This window comes from Macadamia integrifolia, chromosome 4 (genome assembly GCF_013358625.1).
Source record: "Macadamia integrifolia cultivar HAES 741 chromosome 4, SCU_Mint_v3, whole genome shotgun sequence".
In the NCBI taxonomy this organism is placed as follows: Eukaryota; Viridiplantae; Streptophyta; class Magnoliopsida; order Proteales; family Proteaceae; genus Macadamia; species Macadamia integrifolia.
Window position 1 is genome coordinate 2861425 of NC_056560.1, and position 23814 is coordinate 2885238.

Sequence of the window (23814 nt, forward strand, 5' to 3'; positions counted from 1 at the left end):
CCCCTTAGAGGGAGAACCGGACAACAATTTGTTCTTTCTTGGAAGGGTCGGATTTTTGGCTGAGCAATGACCACTGTTTACGTTCTCTAGTCGGCCTCCACCTCATTCTTCAACATTTTTCTACATTTTCCTCTTTTATATTCTCCTCTACCACTTCCCTTCCAATGGTTTTCTTCATGCCCAATGTTGACGCTCTTCTCAAGCTCAAGGAGTCCCTCACCAATGCCGACGGCCTTCACCCTTGGTCCCCTGGTTCTACCCCCTGGTTGAATGATAATCCCTGGACCGGCATTGTTTGCATCAAGGACATCATCATTGACCTTCGCCAATTGGTTCTCTCCGGCATGATCTACATCGATGTCCTCCAACATCTGTGTCAAGGGCATCATCATCGGCCTCTGTTCCCCGTCCCATTGAGAATCATCTCAAAGAAAATCAATTCTCAGGCTTGATCCCACCCATCAAACAAATTAGTGTGAAATCCTTCAATGCCTCCAACAACAAATTGGAAGCGGAAATCAACCCATTGAAAATGATCCAACTCCTTGAACGAGAGGGGTTTGGGTCGTATGTAGTTGCAATCATACCAAATTGTCTTAATCAAAAGGTTAAAGGAGAGGTTAAAATAGTCATTTTATATTTTAGGTTAACATTGTAACTCTAAAAAGGGCATGGGTGTAATATATTTTTAGCTTAGGGGTGTCGAGACATTGTCAGAATCTCCAGGGGAGGTCACTGTAATTTCCTCAGAAAGATAAGTAGGAGTGTTCTTTGTTTGGAAACGTGGTCTACGCAATACTCCTTGAGTCTATCTCCTCCTTCAATAGGGGAGAAATATATCATTTGAATATGAGGGAGGAGAGAGATAAATACATGAAAAAGTAGTGTACACCATTATCATAGACCAAAAACAATTTCCCACCAAGATAATGTTGATTAGAAATCAGCATCAGTCATGTTGGTATCTCACTAAAAAGAAAAAAAAAATTCTCTTCACCATAGAGATTTGACCATCTAATAATAAGCATAGGAAAATGTACTTTTATCATGTAATGTCTTGGTTCCAAGGTACCAATAAAAGAAGGGTTAGGTATTCAGGCCAACCATATTGGCCTGATTCCACCAACTCCTTATCGACATATCAACAACAACACCGATACATAATTGTATATAATATAAGGGAAGGGTTTTTAATTACTCCCATCAATTTTATTTTACAATTTTCATGTGAAAAAACAAAACAAAACAATCTTGGTCTCACACGGGACAAAGATGTTTTGATTATTTTAGATGGACATTTATACCATTTTATTAAATTTAATGCAAATCATGCTCAAGTATGGAAACTTTGATAAGAAAATTAATAGGATTACAGAAGAGTCTAATCAAAGACCCACATGAACCATGGAAGTTTCCACAGGTGGAGTAAAACCCATACAAAATTACAAATATTGATTAGTGATTCATTAACATTTCCATCATCAATTCCAAGGTGTTATATTTAAACACGACGTGGGGATGGAATGATGGATCAAGATTTTGGACTCCAGATCAGTTCTCCACTTGGAGATGGGTGGAGACACACCTTATACCAGGAGTGAAACAGGGTCAGGTACGGCCGTGTTTCTTAAAACCTTAATCCAACTTAGAGCCTTAAAATTCAATCTAAGCCTAATCCAATCGTGTTGGATTTATATTCAAACCTAACCCAATTGGGTTGATGCCAACTCAATCCGATCTTAATTGACCCTGTTAGGGTGGGTTTGGGTTTGGGTTGGGATCGGCTCAATTGGGTTGACCCTAGCTTTTGCAATAGTCGGATTAACCTGGTTGACATGTTTTTGCCATTTATATCTTATACATTAAATAATTATAGAAAAATGAAATATCAATACGAATTCTAAATTGTAATATAAAAATTCAGGGTTAAATTTCGAATAGGGTTGGGTTCGAATTGAGGCCTCAACCTAACCCTAACCTGCCCTCAGGTCAGAAAACTTAGCTCAAGCCTTGTTCGGGTTTAGGGCAGGCCAGGGTGGGTTTGGGTTGTCAGAGTCAAACTTTCACCCTTACTTACACCTAAGGGTGTCAAAATGTAATCGAAACCGACCATTTATGATCGAACCAAAACACATAGTAGAAAAACAATCCAATTATGATTTTGTAAGTCATTTTTTGGTTCAGTTTGTCTTAAAATCACAAAATCATCGATTTTGCACTGAATAGAAACTGGCACCCTTTAGTGTCAAGGTGTTTCACTATTTTGATGGATCTTAATACGATTATTATGAGGCCTTTTTTTCTTCTTTTGCTAACGAGGAATCCCTTGAACGTGCCCATGAGAAAACTCGTATAACGGATCAATCATGAGAAAACTCGAACTGAAGATGTCTGTTAACATATAGTGCCATTCGAGTGGTGGAGCTACATCCAGGGTGTTCGATTATTATGCGACACACGTTTAAAGAGATAAGATTGAAGAATGGAACCGTTATCTTCCTTTGTTAGAGATTAGAGTCACTCAGAATGTCAATTTGCAAATCGTTTTTTAAAATCGACATTAAAAATCTCATGTAAACTAATTATGAATCAGACAACAAAAACAAAAAGCATCAAATAAAACCAAAATTAAATGAAAACGATTCTGATTTCAATATGTTCTCATCGATGAGATTTTGGTTTTACCTTATAAAAAAAAAAAAAAAAACCAATAACCAGAACTGCACCGTTGGCCCCACGGAACTGATCCGGATTCTTAATCAGCGTGGGACAGAGAATATTAATGAGGTGCCGTGAAACTCGGTGAAAGTATTTGGTTTCTCCTCTTCCTTCCTTCCCTCAGTCTTAAATATCTCAGAAAATTTCTAAGCTCTGGTGTTTCGTCCGTCTGTTCTTCCACAGAGTGTATAGACTATGGAGTCCCCACTAGTCTTCTTTGGACAAAAACAGAAATGAAATCCCAACAAGGTATCATAATTGACAGAGAAGGGTGGAGGGGTGAAGAAGAAGAAGAAGAAGAAAAAGGCTAACTTGCAGAACTTGGTAAGACCCTGGAGCTCTCTCTCATGTCTCTCCTTCGTTTATTGATTTTGCTCATCGCGTTGGGTTTCAACTCTGGTTTCGTAATTGCGCTCGAATTCCGACATCGGAGACTTGCAGACGCTCCCTGTCCTTTGAATTTCGAGGCTTTAAGAGAACTCGTCGGTTCGAACCAGCTCGACCTTCCTGATGTCTCCGCGAAGTGTCAATACGTTCTTCAAGGTCTCCGTTTCGTTGAGTCTCTGTATCTTCAAACCACTGGGTTCTTTCTTCCTCCGGTAAATGCCTCTGAGTCTTGTTGGGAGTCTTACCAAACCTTAATCAATGAAATCATCCCCAATTTCGACATTCTTATCTCTTGTGGCTTCCAGACCAGTTGGATTTCGGAGGGTTGTATGAATATTAGGTCTCTTTCGCAGTTTGAATCGATAGTTCCAGAGTCCTCTTTGCTGGATGTCCGGCATTCCTGCAACCAGTCCCTTGAGAATGGATCTCCCTGTGCTTCGTGCACCACAAGCCTGTCGAGACTCCAGGCAGCTTACCTGCGCGGCACTCAAGTTGGGAACGTCTCGGTCTGTGCTGGGTACCCGTCAATCTATGGTGCCGGTTACGTCAATCGGTTTGGGCCGAAAGACAAAGGGACTGCCATGTGTTTGTTCTCTCTAAATTTCTCTTCCTCTGCTTCTAGCAACATCAGACGCAAGACCCTTATTTCTGGGGTTGTGATAGGCGGTTGTGTTGGCTTTCTGGGTGCAGTTGTTGGCTTTTGGTTTTTAAGGAGAAGGTATAAGAAACAGCGGAGTAGGAGGAAGGTGTTTGTCAATACTCCTAGGATGAGTTCATTTTCGGGTTTGAAATTGATTAGCGAGAGTACGACTCTTATCAAGTTCTCGTTCGATGAAATCAAACAGGCTACGAGGAATTTTTCTAGGGATAACATAATTGGCAAGGGAGGCTATGGGAATGTTTATAAGGGAATTCTACAAGACGGGTCTGAGGTTGCATTGAAGAGGTTTAAGAACAGCTCTGCTTCTGCCGATGCCAGCTTCACCCATGAAGTTGAGGTTATTGCCAGTGTGAGGCATGTAAACCTTATTGCTCTCAGAGGATACTGCACTGCCACTACTCCTTTTGAAGGCCCCCAGCGGATAATCGTGTTCGATTTGATGAGCAATGGAAGTCTCCATGACCATCTGTTTGGATCTATAGACAAGAAGCTTAGCTGGCCAATCCGTCAGAAAATTGCACTTGGGACGGCGAGGGGCTTGGCTTACTTGCATTACGGGGCACAGCCAGCCATCATCCACAGGGATATTAAGCCTAGTAATATCCTGTTGGACGAGATGTTTGAGCCCAAAGTGGCGGACTTTGGTTTTGCCAAGTTGACACCAGAGGGGATGACCCATCTGAGCACCAGGGTGGCGGGGACACTGGGTTATGTTGCCCCTGAGTATGCCCTGTATAGGCATTTAACCGAGAGAAGTGATGTTTACAGCTATGGGATCGTGCTTCTTGAACTTCTGAGTGGAAAGAAGGCAATTGTTAGTACTAATAATGATGGCCGTACCTCCCTTGTGGCGGATTGGGCTTGGTCTCTGGTGAAAATAGGGAGAGCTTTAAATGTCATCGAAGACGGCATGCCTGAGTTGGGTGCTAAAGAAGTCATGGAGAAGTACGTCCATGTTGCTGTTCTTTCTTCTCATCCGCATTTATATGCTAGGCCAACTATGGATCAGATTGTGAAGATATTGGAGACTGACCTGCCAGTTCCCTCAATACCAGAACGCCCTATTCCTCTTGTAGCGGAGATTGGTGCTACTGATATATCAGTGAATGGTAATAGCTCAAGTCAGTTGTCTTCTCTACCAGAAAAAAAACTGGTCTAGTTCTGCTGGCTACCAGTCTCATCAACAATCCAAGTTCTGAGAAGAGGAAATCTCAGTACTGGAGAACCATACAAAGTAGTAAGATGATTTGACATTAATTGATCATCACCAACTCTCCATTAATTTCTTGCTTCTATACCTGGTATGCTTGCCCTGCTTTATTTGTTGGATTGTAGATTGATTTTTTCACAAACAGGGAATTTTAGCTGTCTGTTGTAAAGACACAATACAATGTTAAGAGAAGTAGTGCATAAATTGGAGATATTTTCATAGTCCAATTTGCTATGAGTGCTGTTATTATTATTATTTATTTGTTCTATGATTCAATCTATGTTCTAAACTTGGAATCTTGAGGACAAACAGTTGCAACAATCTTGGTCTTGCAATGCTCTAATGGAGTATGACAATTCATGATAGAGCTGCCCAGATCTCCTGGTTGTTAACTAAGGGTTGCACATGAAGGTTTAATTAGATGCTTTGTGATGTAGGTTTTCCCTGGTTGAATGATGCAAAAAGATGACTCATCAATTTTTTCATATTACTTTCACGACGATAACAGTGATAAAAATGCAGTACCCGGTATTATTTATCATTTAATTTTCTGCCAGAAGGTTCTAGTAATTGTGGAATGAGAGCACTATACCATAGCCGGGAACAAATGAGGAGATTGAGAGTTTCAAGATTAAAAGTTGTTTATAGTAGTTATGGTAAATCAATTTGTTGTTTGTTTTAACTTGAAGTGAAGAAATGTGACTTGCATTTCCTTCCAATCCTAATGGCCTTTGGGTGTGTATCTCTAGAGCTGATCTGGATAGTTTGCTGCAATTTAACCATGAGATGAGGTCTGATTTCATCTACAGACTTTCTAGCTGTGCACTTTGATATGTGGAAAACTTTGTTGTTTCTACCAAGAACCATAGGGCATTGATTGTTGTTGCTGGATGCTCTTGATTTGTGGGTTTTTTGGTGCCTGAGCCCATAGTTGCTTCTCAAATGACATTTTACTTTATCTCTTTTGTGTGGGTTGCATATGCTTGGATTTTGTGGTCTTTCTTTTCTCTCTTAAAAATTCCTACATGATATTGATGTGGTGAATTCTCTCTCTTCCTTGCTCATGGTAAATTCTGCCATACTGTGATCTGTGGTAGGTACCCTGACGGCAAACTCAAATTGCTAGCAAATTTTTGTTTCTATCTGTTTAAACAAATTACAGGACAGTGAATGGTAAGACTATGAATGTGTTTCAGCATGAATCCGATTGGAATCATATGGTCGTAGCATGTTTGAAATTTCTAAGTCAATTTTGCTAGTCTGTGTCAGTCCCTGTGTCCCTGCAGATGGTGTGAGTTGAATAGCAATTGTTGTTGTTCCTGCTGCTAAATCATCACACCAAGGTAATTTTTTCTCACTGCTTGGGCAGAAGCTTCCTATGCTTTGCAACAACCATCAGCCATATTCCAACTTTAATGGGTCGGCTACATGGATCTTGGAAAAAGCAAAAAAGAAGAAGTGAAATTAAAAGAACTTCGTCTTTAGAGGATGTAAAGGAATCTCTATCCAACATTAATCAAGTGAAGAGGATATAAAGGAATCTCTATCCAACGGCAATATAGCAATCTTTTTGCTTGTAACAGTCCACAATTTTAAGTAACTATAGAAAAGTGATAGACATATATGTTCGGATGCCAATAAAAAAAGAAAAAAACTAAAAAATATTACACATGTTATAATCATTATGTTCTCATGTATTTATTTCTTTCCCTTTCTTATCATCCCAAACATAGCAAATTAAACTGGGAGAGATTAAAGACAAGTTTTATCTATCCAATTATCAAATTGGCCATTTCAGCTCCCCACATGGCTGAAATAATCATTCACCTAAGATTCTTATCTCAGTGACAGTTCACTCATCTAAAGAACCTTTAGAAAAGGAAAAATGAAAAATGAAAAATCACTGCTTTGTTAATGAAGCAGATCGCTCTAAACAATTCCAATTTCCTTTTTCCCTGGATGCTCTCCTGTCATTTGGCCTTATATGCGACACCTTTATTTTTGTTAAACCGAAACTTGTATCTTGTCGGGGGTTACATACTTTTTTGATTGTCCCTGACCCTTTCACATGCTAAATCCCAGTACTGCCGTCCTTTCTGATTTTAATAAAATTCTGACTCTCATTTAAATTAAATTTAAGTTGAAGAATCCAGGCCTGCACACCTCAGGTGAACTTGGTCTTTAGATGAGGAGATGGATTGAAGGATAAGGTTAGGTCGCCTGAATTGTATTTTTTTTTTTTTTTTTTACATCATAGGGTAAAATGGTAAGCTAACTTGTCATTTAGAAAATAACAACCTCACCATGTCATCACTCGACAATCTTGATCTATCGGAATGATTTAAGTATTATTTTATTCACAAAATAAGAAATACTAGATATTTTTAGAAAACTTGAATGATATGTGATATCGGGGAAAAAAAATCGTCTGCAATTCTGATCTCGTACAATTCCGTGCAATGCCACCTTCAGGCGGTGACATGTGTATTGATATCAATACAATGATCCATATATGATTTAAATGCCTCTTCACTGATTTAATATTTTATTAATTGTACAAGATTTGGACCATTGTATTGGTATCAATACACGTGTCACCGCCTGAAGGTGGTATTGCACGGAATTGTACGAGATCGGAATTACATACGATTTCAACCCGATATCAGGTTCCAAATGAGGGTGGTAAATGATAATTTTTCAGGAAAAAAAAAATTCTGGATAAACATACAAGGAATTACATATTTTAATGTTGAAAACAAAGGCAAGATCACCAAGTGTAATCATCGAATCCTTCATCTTCCCAATCTCATCAGCTCACTGGGAATGAAGTAATCCTTACCTGTCTACTCTATCCCTTCATAATCAATTTTGGAATGTTTCCTTACAAGCAGCAGCAGAGTTTTCAGCCAAAAAAAAAAAGCAGCAGTGAAGTTGAGAGTGCATGTTCTGTTAGTCATTTCCCTTTCATGAGGAAGGTTTCAACTTTCAACTTCAACGCCATAGCCATATCCCACTTCGCTCATCCTCTTGACAGTTACTACTACTGGGTAGAAGCAAATGCTGTACTTATACAACAGTTAATGGTTAAGCCATTGGGTGAGGACTGTGAGGGATCTTAATAACGTATGCTCCGTGGTGCAGCTTTGGATTTTCACCTAATAAGGCTTCCCCTGTTCCTCTATTCCTCTGTTTTAACTGGAAGATGGTATCCTCAAAGAGGATGAGATTGTTCATAGTAGCACTGCCTGAAGAACTAGAAGAAATAATTGAAATGGACCCAATTGATGCAATCCATACGACCCAATTCAAAAATTTTTAAATGATATATCTAATTAAAATTGGGTTCTGTAGATTTTGGCATGATCAGTGAAGACTAAATTCTAAATCAGTTACAAGCAGGGTAATCCATGATTAAGAATCATAGCAAGATTTTCTTAAAGTTACAGATGCCCAGTTTCCATGCAAGCCTGCATTGCCTCTCGACACGTTTGTTATCTCTCTTGTCTTTATTAGCTCTCTGAGTCGTCGACACTCGGTTAAGTCGGATCAAGAAGACCAAGGATAGAAAGTTTTAATTAACTATTATCTTACCTTCACAGCTCTTCCAAATCTAGCCTAAGAATACGAAGTTCCTTTTTTCCGCCCCCGTTTACTGATTGTCTCATCCTGTCCGTGCTTCAAGGAAGAACCAATAACATCCTCATCGTTCTTGATTATCCACCACGGAACACCCACCTCTCTCTACCCATCCAATTACTCGCAGACCTTGGCTATCCCATCTATTTTTTAATCTCTCTTTACTGATTACTCCCATTCACTTTGATCCTACCCTGTTCAAATTTTCTTCCTTTCTTCAAGAACAAGTTTCAACTCTGCATTCTACGTTGCAGAAACCAGGTACGTAAAACAAGAAGACCCAAAGATGGACCACCCGTGATTCTCGAAAGCATCCAATTCTACATTTTATTCTCCCTCTCCCTCTCTCTCTCTTTCTATAAGTTCTTTTGTTTAATTCGTCGTTTTCGATTGTTTCTGCATTTTAATGTTACGGGAGAACAGGGGAAAGCAATGGCTACCAACCGAGACAGGGAGAATGAAAATTCAGAAAAGCCGCTCATCGTGCAGCAAAAGGATGATAAAGAGCTTGAGATCCACAGTGATGGGATGTGGATGGTTTATCTCAGCACATTTGTTTCTGTCTTTGGCTCTTTTGAATTTGGCTCATCCGTAAGTAATCTTTCTTTCTTTTTCATCTAAAGATTGCTGTTTGTATTTTTTTAATTTTGGTTGTTTTATTGATTATAACTTCTGGGATTTGCAGGTGGGATATTCAGCACCTACCCAGTTTGGTATGATGGAGGATATTGGCTTATCTATAGCTGAGGTCTGATCTCATGATGGATTGGTTCAGTCTCCATGTTTATATCAATCACATGCATCTGCAAGCATATATTTAGGATCAAATTTACATTCCCCCATGTTTTGAAATGATATTTCTAGTGTAATTCAGAAATTGGAATACCTGTATGATGAAATTATGGTTTAGACCATCAGTTCATGAGGAAGAAAGAAACTGTAAAGTTATCCAAATTCCTGGTTTCTTGTTTATCTGATAGCATTGCTTAGATTGTGAAATGCATTTCGCATCTACCAACCGCTCCAAGCGCTGTGATAGAGAGGAGATATATTTACATTCCACCCCAAAGTTAGCTGGGAAATAATATTTCACCCTTTGATTTAATGTGCAGTACTCAGTTTTCGGATCTATAATAAACATTGGCGCAATGATCGGTGCCATTACAAGTGGTCGTATTGCTGATTTCTCTGGTCGGAAAGGGGTAAGCAATGAGGGAGATACTGTGATGAGATTTTCAATTTGAACATTTGGCTTCCTGAGCCATGCTCCCACTGTCTTGAACAATCAGTGAACTAACTTGGTGGCTTTACTTATGGAAATAGGCAATGAGGATCTCATCTACAATATGCATGGTAGGATGGCTTGCAATCTTTTTTGCTAAGGTTTGTACTATCTCAGCTTCTTCCCATTTTGACATGATAACTTTGAGCTCCATATTTGGATAAATCTAAACCCTTATGTCTCTGACTCTTATCGAAGGGAGCCATATTGCTCGATCTTGGAAGATTTTTAACAGGATATGGCATTGGAATTCTTTCATATGTGGTATGCTTCTGTTTCTTTAGAAGCCTTTTCTTCAAGATATGTAGTAATGGATATAGTTTTATGTATATCAACTCTTTCTACTTTTGTGATAAATGTACAGGTCCCAGTATATATATCTGAAATTGCTCCTAAAAGCCTTCGGGGAGCGTTAGCAACGTTAAACCAGGTGGAAGAAAGTTGGTTCAGAACTTTTTGTTGCAATTAAGGTCCGGAAAACTGGTAAACTGATAGAAATGTCAATATTTTGTATTTGGTCTCATCTCGCAGCTTTTGATAGTAGTTGGGATATCTGTTGCATTCACTGTGGGAGCATTTGTAAATTGGCGGATACTGGCTCTAACGGGTAAATTCCACTTTCTTTACAAGTATCTTTCATTGAAGATATATTATGTCTGAGATCTCACAAGATATTGATGGGAAATTGGTTTTACTTGCAGGAATTGTTCCATCTCTTATTCTACTTGTTGGCCTCTGTTTCATCCCAGAGTCCCCTAGATGGCTGGTAAGCCTGATGAAAATAATGGTACTAATTATTTATTTTTTATTTTTTAAGGAAAATTAGATTTAACATGAGAGAGATACACATATCCATGCTGCAGGCAAAGGTTGGCTATCAGAGAGAGTTTGAAGCTTCACTCAGAGTACTTCGTGGAAAGAATGCTAATATTTCTCAAGAGGAGGCAGAAATCCAGGTATTCTGAACTCAAAAATCTAATACTAGTGGATAAAAAAGAACATTAATACAAGGTACAGATGTGAGAATCAACAATTTTCTTACTGGTGCAGGATTACATAGAGTCTCTTCAACAATTTCCAAAAGTCACAGTAATCGATCTGTTTCATAAAAAATATATTCGTTCAGTGATTGTAAGCATCTCCACTTATCCAAATGGCTTAGAACTGTGGAGCTTTTTTTCGGTTTTCAATTATTTTTTTCCCATCTTATCTTACTACATTGTAACTAGGTTGGAGTTGGATTAATGGTGTTTCAACAACTTGGTGGAATTAATGGAATAGTTTTCTATGCAAGCCAAATTTTTGCTTCTGCAGGTGAAAGGACATTCCTAGTGGTTGTTCCTACTTGTGCTTTATTAATGAAATAAACATATGCTTACTGTTTTCCCTATCTGTATTCTCAGGATTTCCTCCCAATGTTGGAAACATACTTTATGCTGTTCTTCAGGTCCTCACAGTCGTTGCCCTTGAAACATGTCTTCATATCCTAAATTTCTGTGTAGTGATGGTGTCCTTTCTTTGCCCCTATACTCCAGGTTGTGGTGACTGCGATTGGTGCAACTTTAATTGACAGAGCCGGAAGAAGACCTCTTCTGATGGTAGGCACCAACTATGTTTTGAATCTTTTCTTTCATTTCTAAAGTTTAGCACAGTAGTATTCTTTGATGGAAATACCATCATGATCTACCATTTCAGATTTCTGCATCAGGATTGCTTGCAGGCTCCTTATTGATTGCAATGTCCTTCTATTTTAAGGTAATTTATCTAATTCACAATCCTAAATAACTTCTTTTCCTCTTCCGGTTTCACTTGACACATTTTATTTCTGAACCAGACCTTCCAATATTTTCCCGGCGCGGTTCCTATACTTGCATTCACTGGTGTCATGGTAACTAAATACCATATACTGAGATTCTTCTTTGCATTTGTATTTTCTAGTTTTGGTTCCTGAAATAACTCAGACTTAATCTGTTTGTGCATTGACATAAGGTATACATAGGCTCCTTCTCAGTGGGCATGGGGGCAGTTCCTTGGGTTGTAATGTCAGAGGTGAATTATCCCAATCAAATTTATAACACACAGTATTGAATCACAAAATAACAACTCTCATATGGCTGCTTTCTGTATAGGTATTCCCGATAAATATAAAAGGAATTGCTGGAAGTCTAGTGACCCTGGTGAACTGGCTTGGGTCCTGGGTGACCTCCTATACTTTCAATCTTCTTGTGACCTGGAGCTCTTATGGTAAGATCTCCTTAGTGGGAAAAACATAAAATGCAGTATTCTTATGTTCCAATCACATTGATGAAAAGAGCTTGGGGACTTAATGTTTGTGTGGTTTCAGGTACATTCTTCATGTATGCTGCCATTTGTGCTTTGGCTATTGTATTCATCTACAAGGTAGTACCAGAGACGAAGGGGCGAACGCTTGAAGAAATCCAGTCTTCCATGAACTCTTGAAGAGAAACAAAGAGGTTGAAGCCGAGTAAAGGAATGCTTGCTAGAGAAGTAGTTAATCTAATTTTCTGTTTTTAGATCTAGTAAAGAGGTTCTAGAACCTAACAACACCATGCGTGGGGATCTAATAAATAACCCTGAGTGGGTAGTTCAGTTGGCAAGGATCAACATATCACAATTGAGAGGTCATGAGTGAGCTCAACTCTCATTGGGGCCTATCCAAAAAATAGGCTCTATTGAGAGGGAAGGGGGCAACTTTTTGGCACAAGGTGAATTTCAGAAAACTCAAACTTAGGCCTTGGCAACAATTTTGTGAGGAATGGATACCAATGGAACTAGCTATATCTATCCATTAATGGAAAATTTAGGTGTCTTTCTTATTCAACCATTTTTTCTTTTGCTCATTGGATATTTAAGGAAAATAAAATACAAAATATTTAAATTTAAATTTGCTTGATTTTCTTTGGACAACATGAAATACAAGAAATTTTCTTTGATCTTTGATATTCTTAAATATTTCTTCTAGGAAATTTCAGCATGAACTATGCCAGCAATGTGGTGTCATGTGGTCCAAAAGTGCCCTAAAGTTGCCCTAAATACAACATTAGGGCACTTTTCTATCCATGTATAAAAATGTAGGTGGTTTTTGTTTTTGAAAGCTATTCCAACACATCAGCTATTACCTGCTTCTTGGTTAGCATTAACATTTAATTGGACATGTCTTCGTCAGTCATCTATTCATTAATTAGTTTATAGTCTATGCACCAAAGATGTCTTTGCACGACCTCCCATTGGTCTGTAGTTGCATGTTGACGCAACGGTTGTGCAAGCGGGTAACGTTCTGTTGCCCTATATTTTTATATATTAAGGTACTTGGTTATTGTAAGGGAGAGGGTTCTTGCAAGCAGGGTAACTTACACCCCTCACATAGATGTTTCAATTGATTTTTTCTTCCTCAACAAGAATTAATAAAATAAATAATGAGACCAAATTGACTTCAAGAGACTTTTATTTCTTTTGATTATTTCTACTGCATCGGTTGTGCATTTTAATTTATTGTAAGTTGATATTGACTAGTGCAATTTCATTGCATATATCTAAGCTTAAACACGTATTTTGTATGTAATTGAAAGGTATTATATGTCTTGGCCATATCATATCATATAGTTTAATTTTTGTGCAAACCCCCGATGAAGGTGGAAATTTATTGAATACGTTCATCGGGCAAGAACCGACTTACAAGCTTTAGAAGTTCGAGGAGTCGTCCAAAGATCCTGATTAGTGTTACTCACTATCCTTTTAGAAATAGAGTGGGCAACAACATTTCCAGACATACTCACGTGAAAAATGTAATAAGACTCAAAACAAGTTTGAAGAAGCTGAATATCTGTGACAATGGTGAACTTCTTTGATGATGGCTAATCAATACCTGACAGTCAGAGTGAAAGATAACATGACTCAAGCCGAAGGAGATTGCATGATCTATTACTTTACCCAAATAAGCATCAGTTGGCTGAAAATCATACCATACCAAAGGGTAGGGTTTGAGATAGGGAAACGGAAATCAGTGATTGAAGCAAGCAAGGATGAGATAACTCAAATAATGTACTAATGTAACCATGGGTCGTCATTGGACTTCCTCTGCATGTGGAGCTGAATAAAATAGTAAGAGATACAACTGTTATTAGGACATGTGAAATAAAACATACAGCCATGAGAAGAGATTTGATTTTCCTTTAATAATACTAAATCAGGACAAGAAAGATTATGTGACAGCTCTTTCATTTAATTTTTTTTTTTGGGGGGTGGACAACTGTTCCATTTAAGTAAAAGAATCCTAAGGAGTTAGGTGGGATAGGGTTCTCTAAGCAAGTAGGGTACTCTTCATTCTCAAGCATTTAGCACCATTGGACCACAAATTCAATATCAAAATTAGAGTTTAACTTATCAACAATTTGAGATAACTTATGGTGCTTCTGATCCAGACTTTAAACCCCAAAAGGGTTTCAATTCCCACGTATGTCTTGATTATTTTTTCTTAACAAAATAATATAATAGTTCATGTGAGGGGATGCATTATACAGCTATATGCCTTAGGCTTAGAGAGTCTTTTTCAATTAATATTAATGAGTAAATTATTAGGAGAGGTTTTCCTACATTAATAACCTTTAAAACAATTCACCCTGTCAGTTTGTTATGAAACCCAAGAATATGGCAAGTACTACACCTGCCTAGGAGATCGGTGATGTAGGGGTTTGGGAGATTTGTGAGGGTGTGTAAATTTTAGTCCCACAACACCTAGGGAGATATTACTGTGCTAGTTAACCTCTTTGACATAACACAACATGTTTTAAAACTTTGAGATGCATAGGTCAAAGAGGACAATATTGTATAAGATTAATGGGATCAAGACGTCATAACGGAGACACGGGTATCCCCACCAAAAGTACGTCAAGTACACTGACAACGTTCTTTTGGATCCCATCCTTTCTCCATTTAGTTTTTCAGTCTAATCTAACCCGGACACAGATTAGTATACTACTTTCAAATTTGGATGAAAAGTCAAATTTTCTTGACATGATTTGAAAGAGAACGACCACTTGTAGAGAAAAAATATTATTAAATAATGATGAGCCACTAATTTTGGCCAACCAAGAGCTTTCCGTTTATTATTTTCTTGTTTTCCATTCATGGGAAAAAAAGATCAAGTCTTCTTACATTCACCGGCGTAATAAAAAGCAGTCAGCCCAATGGCTTCTATAAGAACAACATATATCGAGATTGATTGACATTTTGTCCACTATCATTTTTGTCAAAAATGCTTTTTTTGTCACACATTCCATTCAAATATCAAATGACTGATCTTTTTACAAAGGCTCACACATCTGTAGTCATTGTATGATTACGGTTTCTCGTATTCAAACTTCAAATGGTCTCTCGTCAACCATCTTAAGTTTCAGAGGGGGTGTGTGCTGTAGTTGTTATCCCATTGAGTCAGCCTTCCTTGTATAATCATCACCATTATCTTGTATAATCAATCTTCCTTGTATAGAGTATTCCCTAACTTGTATAGCCCTATAGGGTATTCCCTCTTGAATTTATACCTCTCTACAAATCGAATAGAATATATACAGAAATACAGAAGTCTAATAAATTCTCAAGGCCAATCCTAGTTCCCTCAATCCGACTTGGGTCGATTCTGTACAGAAAAACCTTAGATTAGATGCCTGGATTATACAAATTCCTGATTTTCCAATTATGGGTTTTTAAACTCTGATTCGAATGGTCCTTCTTCCTTGTCACTGAAGAGAAAGCAACGCAGGTGTTTGTAAATTGTTCGCAATTGCATCTTCAGTCATCTAAATCATTATAACTTTGGAGAGAGAATGATAGATTGATTGCCCAGTTCAGAAATCCATCGATGTTGTAAAAGTAAAAGGTGAAGTCTTGATCAACCAAATGTAAGACTAGCTCTACTCGATAAAGACTGGACTGAAAAGGATTGGTTTCAACAGCTTGCATCGCCCATTGTTAAATAAACACTTCACGAATCCCAGTATGTCATTCATGATACTCTGTTTCTTTCTTGTCGTCATGTTCTCTCATCCTCTCACTACTGTTGGGTGGGGTGCTTGCCTGCTTGGAGCCACATGTGACTAGTATCTATGGTCTGTGCCTCAGTGGTCACAGATTCCCGAAAGAGACTCCAAAATTGACGCAGTCAGCAATTTTGATTTTGTCAAGCTGGAATTGTATTAGAAACAGGAAAAAAAAATCCTTCATTTACGTACCCATGTGAAACTGTAGTCTGTCATCACTTGAAGTTCTCTATCATGAAAACGAAATTTGGTTACGACTTCAGAATTCAATTGGAGTGAAGGGCAGATTTCCTTTACCCGAAAAAAGGAGGGCAGATTTCAATTTTGCACCTGATTGAATTGAATTTTGGGGAGTGGGGGTGAACTAATTCTCAGAATTAATCATTACTGGGTGAGTTGCTGTCCAGGCTACAGCATGGATCACGGTAATAAAAAGTCTTTTGTTCTGAGTCTCTAGGATGCTCTGCAAGTTGCTTCAGATGCTCTGATTCTTGCCCTGCCACCTCAGTTTGCATCAGCATTTTTGTAAGATCAAACACCAAGAAACATGAATAATAAAGAGACAATAGATCTGTATGACACAGAGATTTAACGAGGTTTACACACCAGGGTGGTGTGCTACGTCCTCGGGCAAAGAAGAAGATGATTCACTATGCAGAAGAGAAATTACACCCTAGTAGCGATGGGAAAAACTCGCCCTGAAACCCTAACTCGAAAAACCCCAAAATACATTGACTTTCTCAACAAACAACAATACATTATATATACTCCAAATCGCGGGTCGACCCATTGGGTCGCGGTCGATCCGGTCGAACCATACCTTCCATCACTGATCTCATAAAATTTTCCATTCTGATCGCCACCAAAACATGTCGGATCGGGTCAATCTTCAAAATGGGTCAAGAATTCGAGACAAACTTAACAATTTTTAGTATCCCAATGGGACCAAACAAAGATAAGAGTCAGCTAAACAAATTGAAAAAAAATAAAAAGGAGGGTGGTGGGCTGCAAAGGGAAGGGAAGTGAAAAACAGAACTAGCCAAACAAATTCATCCTTCTTTGTTATGTTTGGTGGAAGATTAAACTGAAACGACCATTATTCACATATGTACAGTACAGCTAGCAGATTATAGTCATGGGCATTTCTCTCTCTCCCCCCCCCCCTCTCCTTATTTCATCTGGAAACATTTAGCCTGATGCATATTTGATTATGTAACTAATGTCTGTATGAAGAAAAGGTTCTGTTTCTTCTTTTTCATGCTTTTCTGTTTAGATTGATCTGTCTGATTGATCTCTTCTCTTTTGAGTAGATAGATATGGCCATTGATCAGGACATGGAAACTGGTGAGAACAGATTGAAAGAAGATATAAGGGAGACTCTTATACAGCATGGAGTAAATGGAACCTGCAAAAAAACCAAGGAAAGTTTGTGGGTGGTTTACTTCAGCACTTTTGTAGCTGTTTGCGGCTCTTTTGAATTTGGATCCTGTGTAAGTGCTAGTTCTTTGCTCTCTATCTTCTGTTCATCTCATCTATGACACCAGAGAACACTATTCTCAATCCAACTATAAAGAACTTCTTAGCCTCCTTGCGTTGAGATATCATTCAATGAACTTGGACCTGCAACCATGTGTAGTTCTAACCAGTTTTTGTAACGATTGATCTTGATCTGTGCTCTGTGCTCTGCTAGTGAGCTTAGACAACACTGACTCCAAGCGTCTCAATTGGATCGAGCCAAGCATCTAATAGAGGAAAAAGTAGTGACAAAAATCTTTTTTTTTTTTTTTGGGGGGGGGGGGTGGTATGTGGGAATCATAAGCTTTGGTCTTTGTTTATTGACTTCTGAACTCTTTCATTGGGTGATCTAATAACTATACTGATACAAAATGACTATCAAGGCTTGTTCCTTCTCATATTTGCTTTACTGATGCTCTGTTTTCGTTCAGGTTGGTTTTTCATCGCCAACTCAATCTGCTATCAGGGAAGAACTGGAACTATCACTAGCAGAGGTTCTTCTACAGAATTATTCATCTGAATTTAAGCAGTAATGTTTGAAAAATATTTGATTCTAAGAGAACTCAAAGATTTGAGAAGACCCTCTGCCACACACTACTGAATTCCATTTTACCATGTGATTACACTGTAAAGACACAAAATTTTGGAGTCATTTTACTCCAATTTTCCAACTCCATTTTTGCATGTTGTTATGCAGTATTCATTGTTTGGATCTATCTTGACATTTGGTGCAATGATTGGTGCAATCACAAGTGGGGCAATTGCTGATTCCATTGGTCGGAAAGGGGTAATCAGATGGAAATTTTGATAAGATTTCTCACAAGAAGCATAAGCCTGTATAGATCAATAGAGTACTCAAGAAACGTAGCCATCTTCTTCTAAACTATAGTTTTGTTTAAGCAGGCAATGAGAGTGTCAGCCATTTTTTGCATTGCAGGCTGGCTTGCCATCTACTTTGCCAAGGTTGGTCTTGCCATACTATTATTCTTAAACACGTTTCCCACAATATAACATGCTTTTTTACCTCTTAATATCTTGATTCTTATAAAGGGAGCCTTGCCACTTGATATTGGAAGATTGTCCATGGGATATGGAATGGGAGTCTTTTCCTATGTGGTATACTGTTCAACCTTTAGCCAATGCATTAACAAAACACCATCAAGAGTCTACTTTAATTGTCTACATTTGCTGCATGCTTACAAAAAATTTAACTCAAAATGGATGTATAGGTACCAGTCTTCATAGCTGAAATAGCACCTAAAAATCTTCGGGGAGGCTTGACAACAGTCAATCAGGTGAACAGAACCCAGATAGTTTTTCTGAATTATATTAAATAAATATACCCGCATGAAATGTTACAAGAAACAGATTGTTTCAAAACATTTATGTCTAATCTTCTTCAATCCTCAAATGTTTGTATATTACTGATTATAAGGAAAAATCAAGGATCATATGAACTTACTTTATACTGAATCTGCAGCTTATGATCTGCTGTGGAGTGTCTCTTGCCTTCGTTATAGGGACAGTTCTAACATGGCGAACCTTGGCTCTAACTGGTAAAATTCAGCACTTTAGCCTAATTATGTATCCTATTATTCAGTTACATATAAGGACATGAAGGTGTTATACTATATTCCTGCAAAAATCTGAAACTAAAGAACTTCAAATGGACCTATTGTTGGAAGGAGTGACATGTAGTATTGTTGCAGGACTTGTCCCATGTTTTATTCTGCTTTTGGGCCTTTTCTTCATTCCAGAGTCTCCAAGATGGCTAGTAAGCAACTTCAGTGAGTAAACTTACTTTTACACATTCTGTGAGAAACAATAAAGAGAATAACATACAGTATATACTTGATCTTGTTGGCAGGAAAAAATGGGACGCCATGAACAATTTGAAGCTGCTCTGCAGCAACTTCGTGGCAAGGATGCCGACATTTCTCAGGAAGCAGAGGAAATCAAAGTTGTTCTGAACTCCAATATATCAACACTTTGAGAATGTAATATAACATTTACACCAAATAAATGTCATGATGTACCATACGGTTGCTTTGCAGGAATATATAGAAACTCTTGAAAAGCTCCCCAAAGCCAAAATGCTGGACTTGTTCCAAAGAAGATACTGGCGTTCGGTCATGGTATATGGTTGTTCTATCTGACATCTTTTGTACAGCAACCTGTAATAAATTATCTGATTAAAGTGATACATTTATTTCATAAGTTCTAATATTCAACTCTCTTCCTTGTTCTCTTACCCATCTCCGCAAGTCCGCTTCCTATTTTACGTTTTGATCAAGTTATAATCTTGATGATCAGATTGGAGTCGGACTAATGGTCATTCAACAATTTGGAGGAATCAATGGAATTTGCTTTTACGTGAGCCAAACATTTGAATCTGCAGGTAAGAGAGCCTCTTTGAAATTATTCTTTCTGGACAAGGAATTCTGCTTTTTGGTAGGCCTGAACTATAGCTTCAAATGAGCATCCATAGTCTTCCATCCTTCTTGAGTACCTTTTCCAACTTGATTATGGGACGCAACACAGGATCCATGGAAAACTTTCAATTGCCATTTTTACAGAATGTATAATAAAAGAAGTTTATGAAAGCAATTTTCTTTCTTCTTCTTAAAAATTTTTCCTGGTAGAAAGGTTGAATACACATATGCTAATTGCCATTGGCTTTTTAATCTCTCAGGATTTCCTGCCAATGTTGGAACTATAACTTATGCTTGTCTTCAGGTGTTTAGCTCTCTTTCTCTCAATGTCCTTGAAAATTGCCATCTTTCTCCATGGACTTGATTTGAACAATCCTATTTTTCAGGTTGTAGTAACTGCATTGGGTGCAGTCTTAATGGATAAGGCTGGAAGAAGACCCCTTCTATTGGTAGGAAGTGATGGAAAATGCCTTGGGAAAACTTCTTTTAATTGCAAAGTCCTTTTAATGGATGTGAGGTGTTGTTTCTTTCATTTTAGGTTTCTGGTTCAGGTTTGGTCTTTGGCTGTATACTGGCTGGGACTTCCTTCTATCTAAAGGTAGTTGTCACCTGTCAATTCTGGTAACTTTACTGTCTTTGGTTTCCAATAGTCTTATGCCTAAGGATGCTTTTGTGAATCAGGCCAATGAATTGGCTTCCACAGTATCTCCTCTACTTGCTGTGACAGGAATACTGGTAAGAGGAAAGTAGCTATATCCACATACAACTCTGGTTAGAAAAGACTGATATTATTTCTTTCATCATAACTGAACTCTTTTTTCTATATTTTCTTACTGGGTTTTAATTTCGCTCTGTTTGTTCAATGAGCTTAGGTGTATATAGGATCTTTCTCTATTGGAATGGGAGCAACCCCTTGGGTTATAATGTCAGAGGTAATTTAACATTTACAAAAACCATTATTCCTGGCTACACTTTTTCTATGCATTTGATCATGCCGCAATAAGAGTACTGGGTTTGTCGCAGATATTTCCGATAAATGTTAAAGGAGTGGCTGGAAGCTTAGCAACACTGGTGAACTGGTTTGGAGCATGGGCAGTTTCTTTTACTTTTAACTTTCTTATGAGTTGGAGCACTTATGGTAAAGAGAAGTCATGAGTTTATAATTGAAAGCAGTGACATTGCCTAGTTGATTACTTATAACAGCAGTTAGATTTACATGTTTGTGTGGTTGTGTGATTGTGTGATTGTGTGATTTTCAGGTACCTTCATCCTCTACACGGTGATTAATGTTCTAGGTATCCTGTTTATAGCCATGTTCGTACCTGAAACAAAGGGGCGAACCTTGGAACAAATTCAAGCTGCCATTAACAATTCTTAGGGACAGGAACAACCAATGAAAGAAAAAAGAGTTGGGAGTTTGCTTGAGAAGCTGCTTCTGAAACTTTTGAAATCACTATTGATTTATAGTCTATGCATTCTATTTATCTGTAGATAAAAGAGAAATAAAAGGCAATTGAAAACATGGTAATATTACTGCAAGTAAGGAAAAAAAGAGAAGAGAATTTTGTTTCTATATTTTCACCATTTTGCAGGGCTAGCCTCTTCAACTAAAATGTGTTTTTCTTAGAAAATTTCCCACATCTGAGAATGTACTTTCAGTTTGTTTTTCGACATTGTAGCTCGAATTCATGATATTAACAACACATTAGAAGATGTTCCCATTCTTTTGTAGAGCAATACTAAGTCCTAAGCCAGGCTAGTCAGTATGCTCCTACTTAGGCCTATTAGTAGATGCCTCTCATACCATAAGATTAGTGCCTATTGAAAGAGACTAATTCCTAGGTACCAAGCGTGCTAAGATATGATAATCAATGTCCATAAAGGGTGAGAGTTAATGATGAGACTCACTGTTTCATGAGTCAAATCATAACACTAAATCAACATGGACGAAGAGACTCACTTTTCACCTCGGGTGACAAATAACTTAACCACCCAGGATTTTTAATGGCCTCAAGCCCTATGGGTTCTTAAGGGCCTTTCGGAGGCAGCCTACAACCCAAACTGTTTAATATAAGACATCAACTCTCGGCAGTGTCCCCACGCTAGAAAGAAGTCTGAGACAAGTTAGATTTTTTTTTTTCAAAATATAACTTGAATCCAACCTGTGAGACCTCTACCTTTTCAATCTATCAGCCAATACCCAACCTCACAACAAAGTGATAAAAAGGAAGAGAACATTGTCTTCTATGACAAGTTGCCATGTGACAATCATGAGTTAATCTAATTTTCCTTTCATCCTGTGAAAATGAAATCTATTTAGCAGTGGGTTCTAGTAGTTGGATGGGACTTCTGGAACACTTACAAAGATATTTCAGATTTCATATAATAAGAATAAAGGGAATAATGACACCTAATAGCTAAATTATCTTCACCCATTATGAAGAAAAACTTTTGCCTAAAAGAATATCAAAACAATACTGCTCCTATTCCATTCCATTGAAATGGTATTCTAATTTTATGAAACTCTAAACTCACATTTCTAACAATTTTTTTTTTCAAGCTAAAATTATGATGACCCATGAAATGATGTAGGGTCTCTCTAAGAAAAAAAAAAATAATAATAATAAATAAATAAAAGTTCAAACATTCTTAATGGAACATTCAAACTTCAAAGGGATATTTCTAAATGAGAGGGAGGACGGTCCCATAGAAGTTGAGGTTCCCAATGAATGAACATGGGATACACTAGGGTATTTTAACATAATAAGAATATAAAGGACTTTATTATTACCAATATGTATGGTATGAAAAAAAGTCAGTTATTTTTTTATGGAAAAAAAGTCAATTTACATTATTTTAATAGAAAAAAAAGTCAATCTACTTGGGAATGAAGGAAGAGATGAAATGGTTGCTACCTGCACGTTGAAAATGAGTCTCAAATTCTCAATTTGAGTAAACTTAAACTCTAATCTCGTGTTAAAGCTAGTTGCCAACATTAATTTTTTTATTTTATTATTATTTTTTATTTTTTATATTTTTTTTTAACATTCAACTAAACAACCATATGTAAATGATTTGAACCAGGACGAGCTACATAGGAAAAAACAGAAAAAGGAGAGAGTAGCCCACCAACGTGAGACAAAAAATGAGGAAGAAACTCTAGTAGCTAATTTATGAGCCTCCACATTGATTCCTAGAGGGAGAGGCTCTCCAACAAGATACAGCAAAAGGACATTGCACAAGCACTTGCACAATAATTTCAGGACAAGCATAGCAAATAGGGCATGCAATCCGGGTTTATAGGGAGATTCCTAGGAAAAAAAATAGATGATTAACAACCAAATTTGGAATGAAATCATAGTTGCAAAGTTTTGACCAAAATGGATCTTTATGAGAGAAACTCTTTTGACGAGACCCGAAAATCTTAAGCTGGAGGGCAGTGTAATAGGCCGAGTGAACAATAAAGTTGTTTGCAAATGTTTAGGGGAATGAGAAACATATTAAGGAGAGACTTAATTAATATTTCTTTACTCGCAATGGAAATTAAGTAAGTTTTTCTTCCACCCTCAGATTTTAGGTAGTTTAGCTTGAACCTCTATCTTTGATCTTGACCTTACCATTCCCGTTTCACATGTACAATTTAAGGGTAAAATCATAATAGAAATTGATTAAAAAAAAAAAAAGGATAAATCTCTACAGTAGATTCAATCCATTCCAAAATAATATTAAAGCAATATCAGCTTTGACTATTTCATGATCATTCCCAAGTTTTCTAACCTTAATGATTAAAGTCTCAATATGGAGTGATAAAGTAGTCATTTGCTTCGTAATTAAAAATCCAAGCCCTTTGCCCCCTCTTCTTCAGTCCAAAATGGAGAAAAACAAATATAAAAAAGATGGGTGAAGGGAATCTCTTT

General features: G+C 37.6%; 3 protein-coding genes across 5 annotated transcripts; all 3 read left to right on the plus strand.

Annotated features, from left to right (window-relative positions):
- Positions 1–2802: 2802 nt before the first annotated feature.
- On the plus strand, positions 2803–5203 carry LOC122075183 (probable LRR receptor-like serine/threonine-protein kinase RKF3). The gene has a single exon (XM_042640128.1). It carries the CDS (start codon positions 3066–3068, stop codon positions 4923–4925), a length of 1860 nt encoding a protein of 619 aa, XP_042496062.1. The 5' UTR covers positions 2803–3065; the 3' UTR covers positions 4926–5203.
- A 3250-nt stretch (positions 5204–8453) lies between these two features.
- On the plus strand, positions 8454–12736 carry LOC122077030 (sugar transporter ERD6-like 7). The gene is made up of 19 exons (XM_042642765.1): positions 8454–8873; positions 9036–9203; positions 9298–9360; positions 9725–9814; positions 9936–9995; positions 10093–10158; positions 10259–10324; positions 10426–10501; positions 10596–10660; positions 10758–10850; positions 10945–11025; positions 11124–11208; positions 11298–11341; positions 11430–11492; positions 11590–11649; positions 11729–11782; positions 11884–11943; positions 12024–12138; positions 12239–12736. Exons 2-19 carry the CDS (start codon positions 9045–9047, stop codon positions 12352–12354), a joined length of 1416 nt encoding a protein of 471 aa, XP_042498699.1. The 5' UTR covers positions 8454–8873; positions 9036–9044; the 3' UTR covers positions 12355–12736.
- Positions 12737–16983: 4247 nt separating this feature from the next.
- LOC122077029 (sugar transporter ERD6-like 7) lies at positions 16984–21621 on the plus strand. Of its 3 annotated transcripts, none has more exons than XM_042642763.1 (19): positions 16984–17058; positions 17261–17440; positions 17897–17959; positions 18163–18252; positions 18369–18428; positions 18516–18581; positions 18695–18760; positions 18946–19021; positions 19175–19239; positions 19333–19425; positions 19520–19600; positions 19779–19863; positions 20158–20201; positions 20284–20346; positions 20436–20495; positions 20579–20632; positions 20770–20829; positions 20921–21035; positions 21157–21621. In XM_042642763.1, the coding sequence occupies exons 2-19, from the start codon at positions 17267–17269 to the stop codon at positions 21273–21275; spliced, it is 1434 nt and encodes a 477-aa protein (XP_042498697.1). In that variant the 5' UTR covers positions 16984–17058; positions 17261–17266; the 3' UTR covers positions 21276–21621. The 3 variants fall into 3 exon arrangements, with proteins under 3 accessions (XP_042498697.1, XP_042498695.1, XP_042498698.1); XM_042642761.1 differs by lacking the exon at positions 16984–17058 and adding an exon at positions 17068–17171; XM_042642764.1 differs by lacking the exon at positions 16984–17058 and adding an exon at positions 17105–17171 and having other exon boundaries at positions 17265–17440.
- The last annotated feature ends 2193 nt before the right edge of the window (positions 21622–23814 follow it).

What these genes read in the sequence shown, in the direction of transcription:
- LOC122075183 (XM_042640128.1), top strand. Translation starts at nt 3,066, where the DNA reads ATGTCTCTCCTTCGTTTATTGATTTTGCTCATCGCGTTGGGTTTCAAC.
- LOC122077030 (XM_042642765.1), top strand. Translation starts at nt 9,045, where the DNA reads ATGGCTACCAACCGAGACAGGGAGAATGAAAATTCAGAAAAGCCGCTC. An exon ending in GCGGATACTGGCTCTAACGG is followed by an intron (nt 10,502 to 10,595) that starts GTAAATTCCACT and finishes TTTTACTTGCAG; the next exon opens with GAATTGTTCCATCTCTTATT. An exon ending in CTTGGGTTGTAATGTCAGAG is followed by an intron (nt 11,944 to 12,023) that starts GTGAATTATCCC and finishes CTTTCTGTATAG; the next exon opens with GTATTCCCGATAAATATAAA.
- LOC122077029 (XM_042642763.1), top strand. Translation starts at nt 17,267, where the DNA reads ATGGCCATTGATCAGGACATGGAAACTGGTGAGAACAGATTGAAAGAA. An exon ending in TGGAACTATCACTAGCAGAG is followed by an intron (nt 17,960 to 18,162) that starts GTTCTTCTACAG and finishes GTTGTTATGCAG; the next exon opens with TATTCATTGTTTGGATCTAT. An exon ending in GGACTTCCTTCTATCTAAAG is followed by an intron (nt 20,496 to 20,578) that starts GTAGTTGTCACC and finishes TTTGTGAATCAG; the next exon opens with GCCAATGAATTGGCTTCCAC.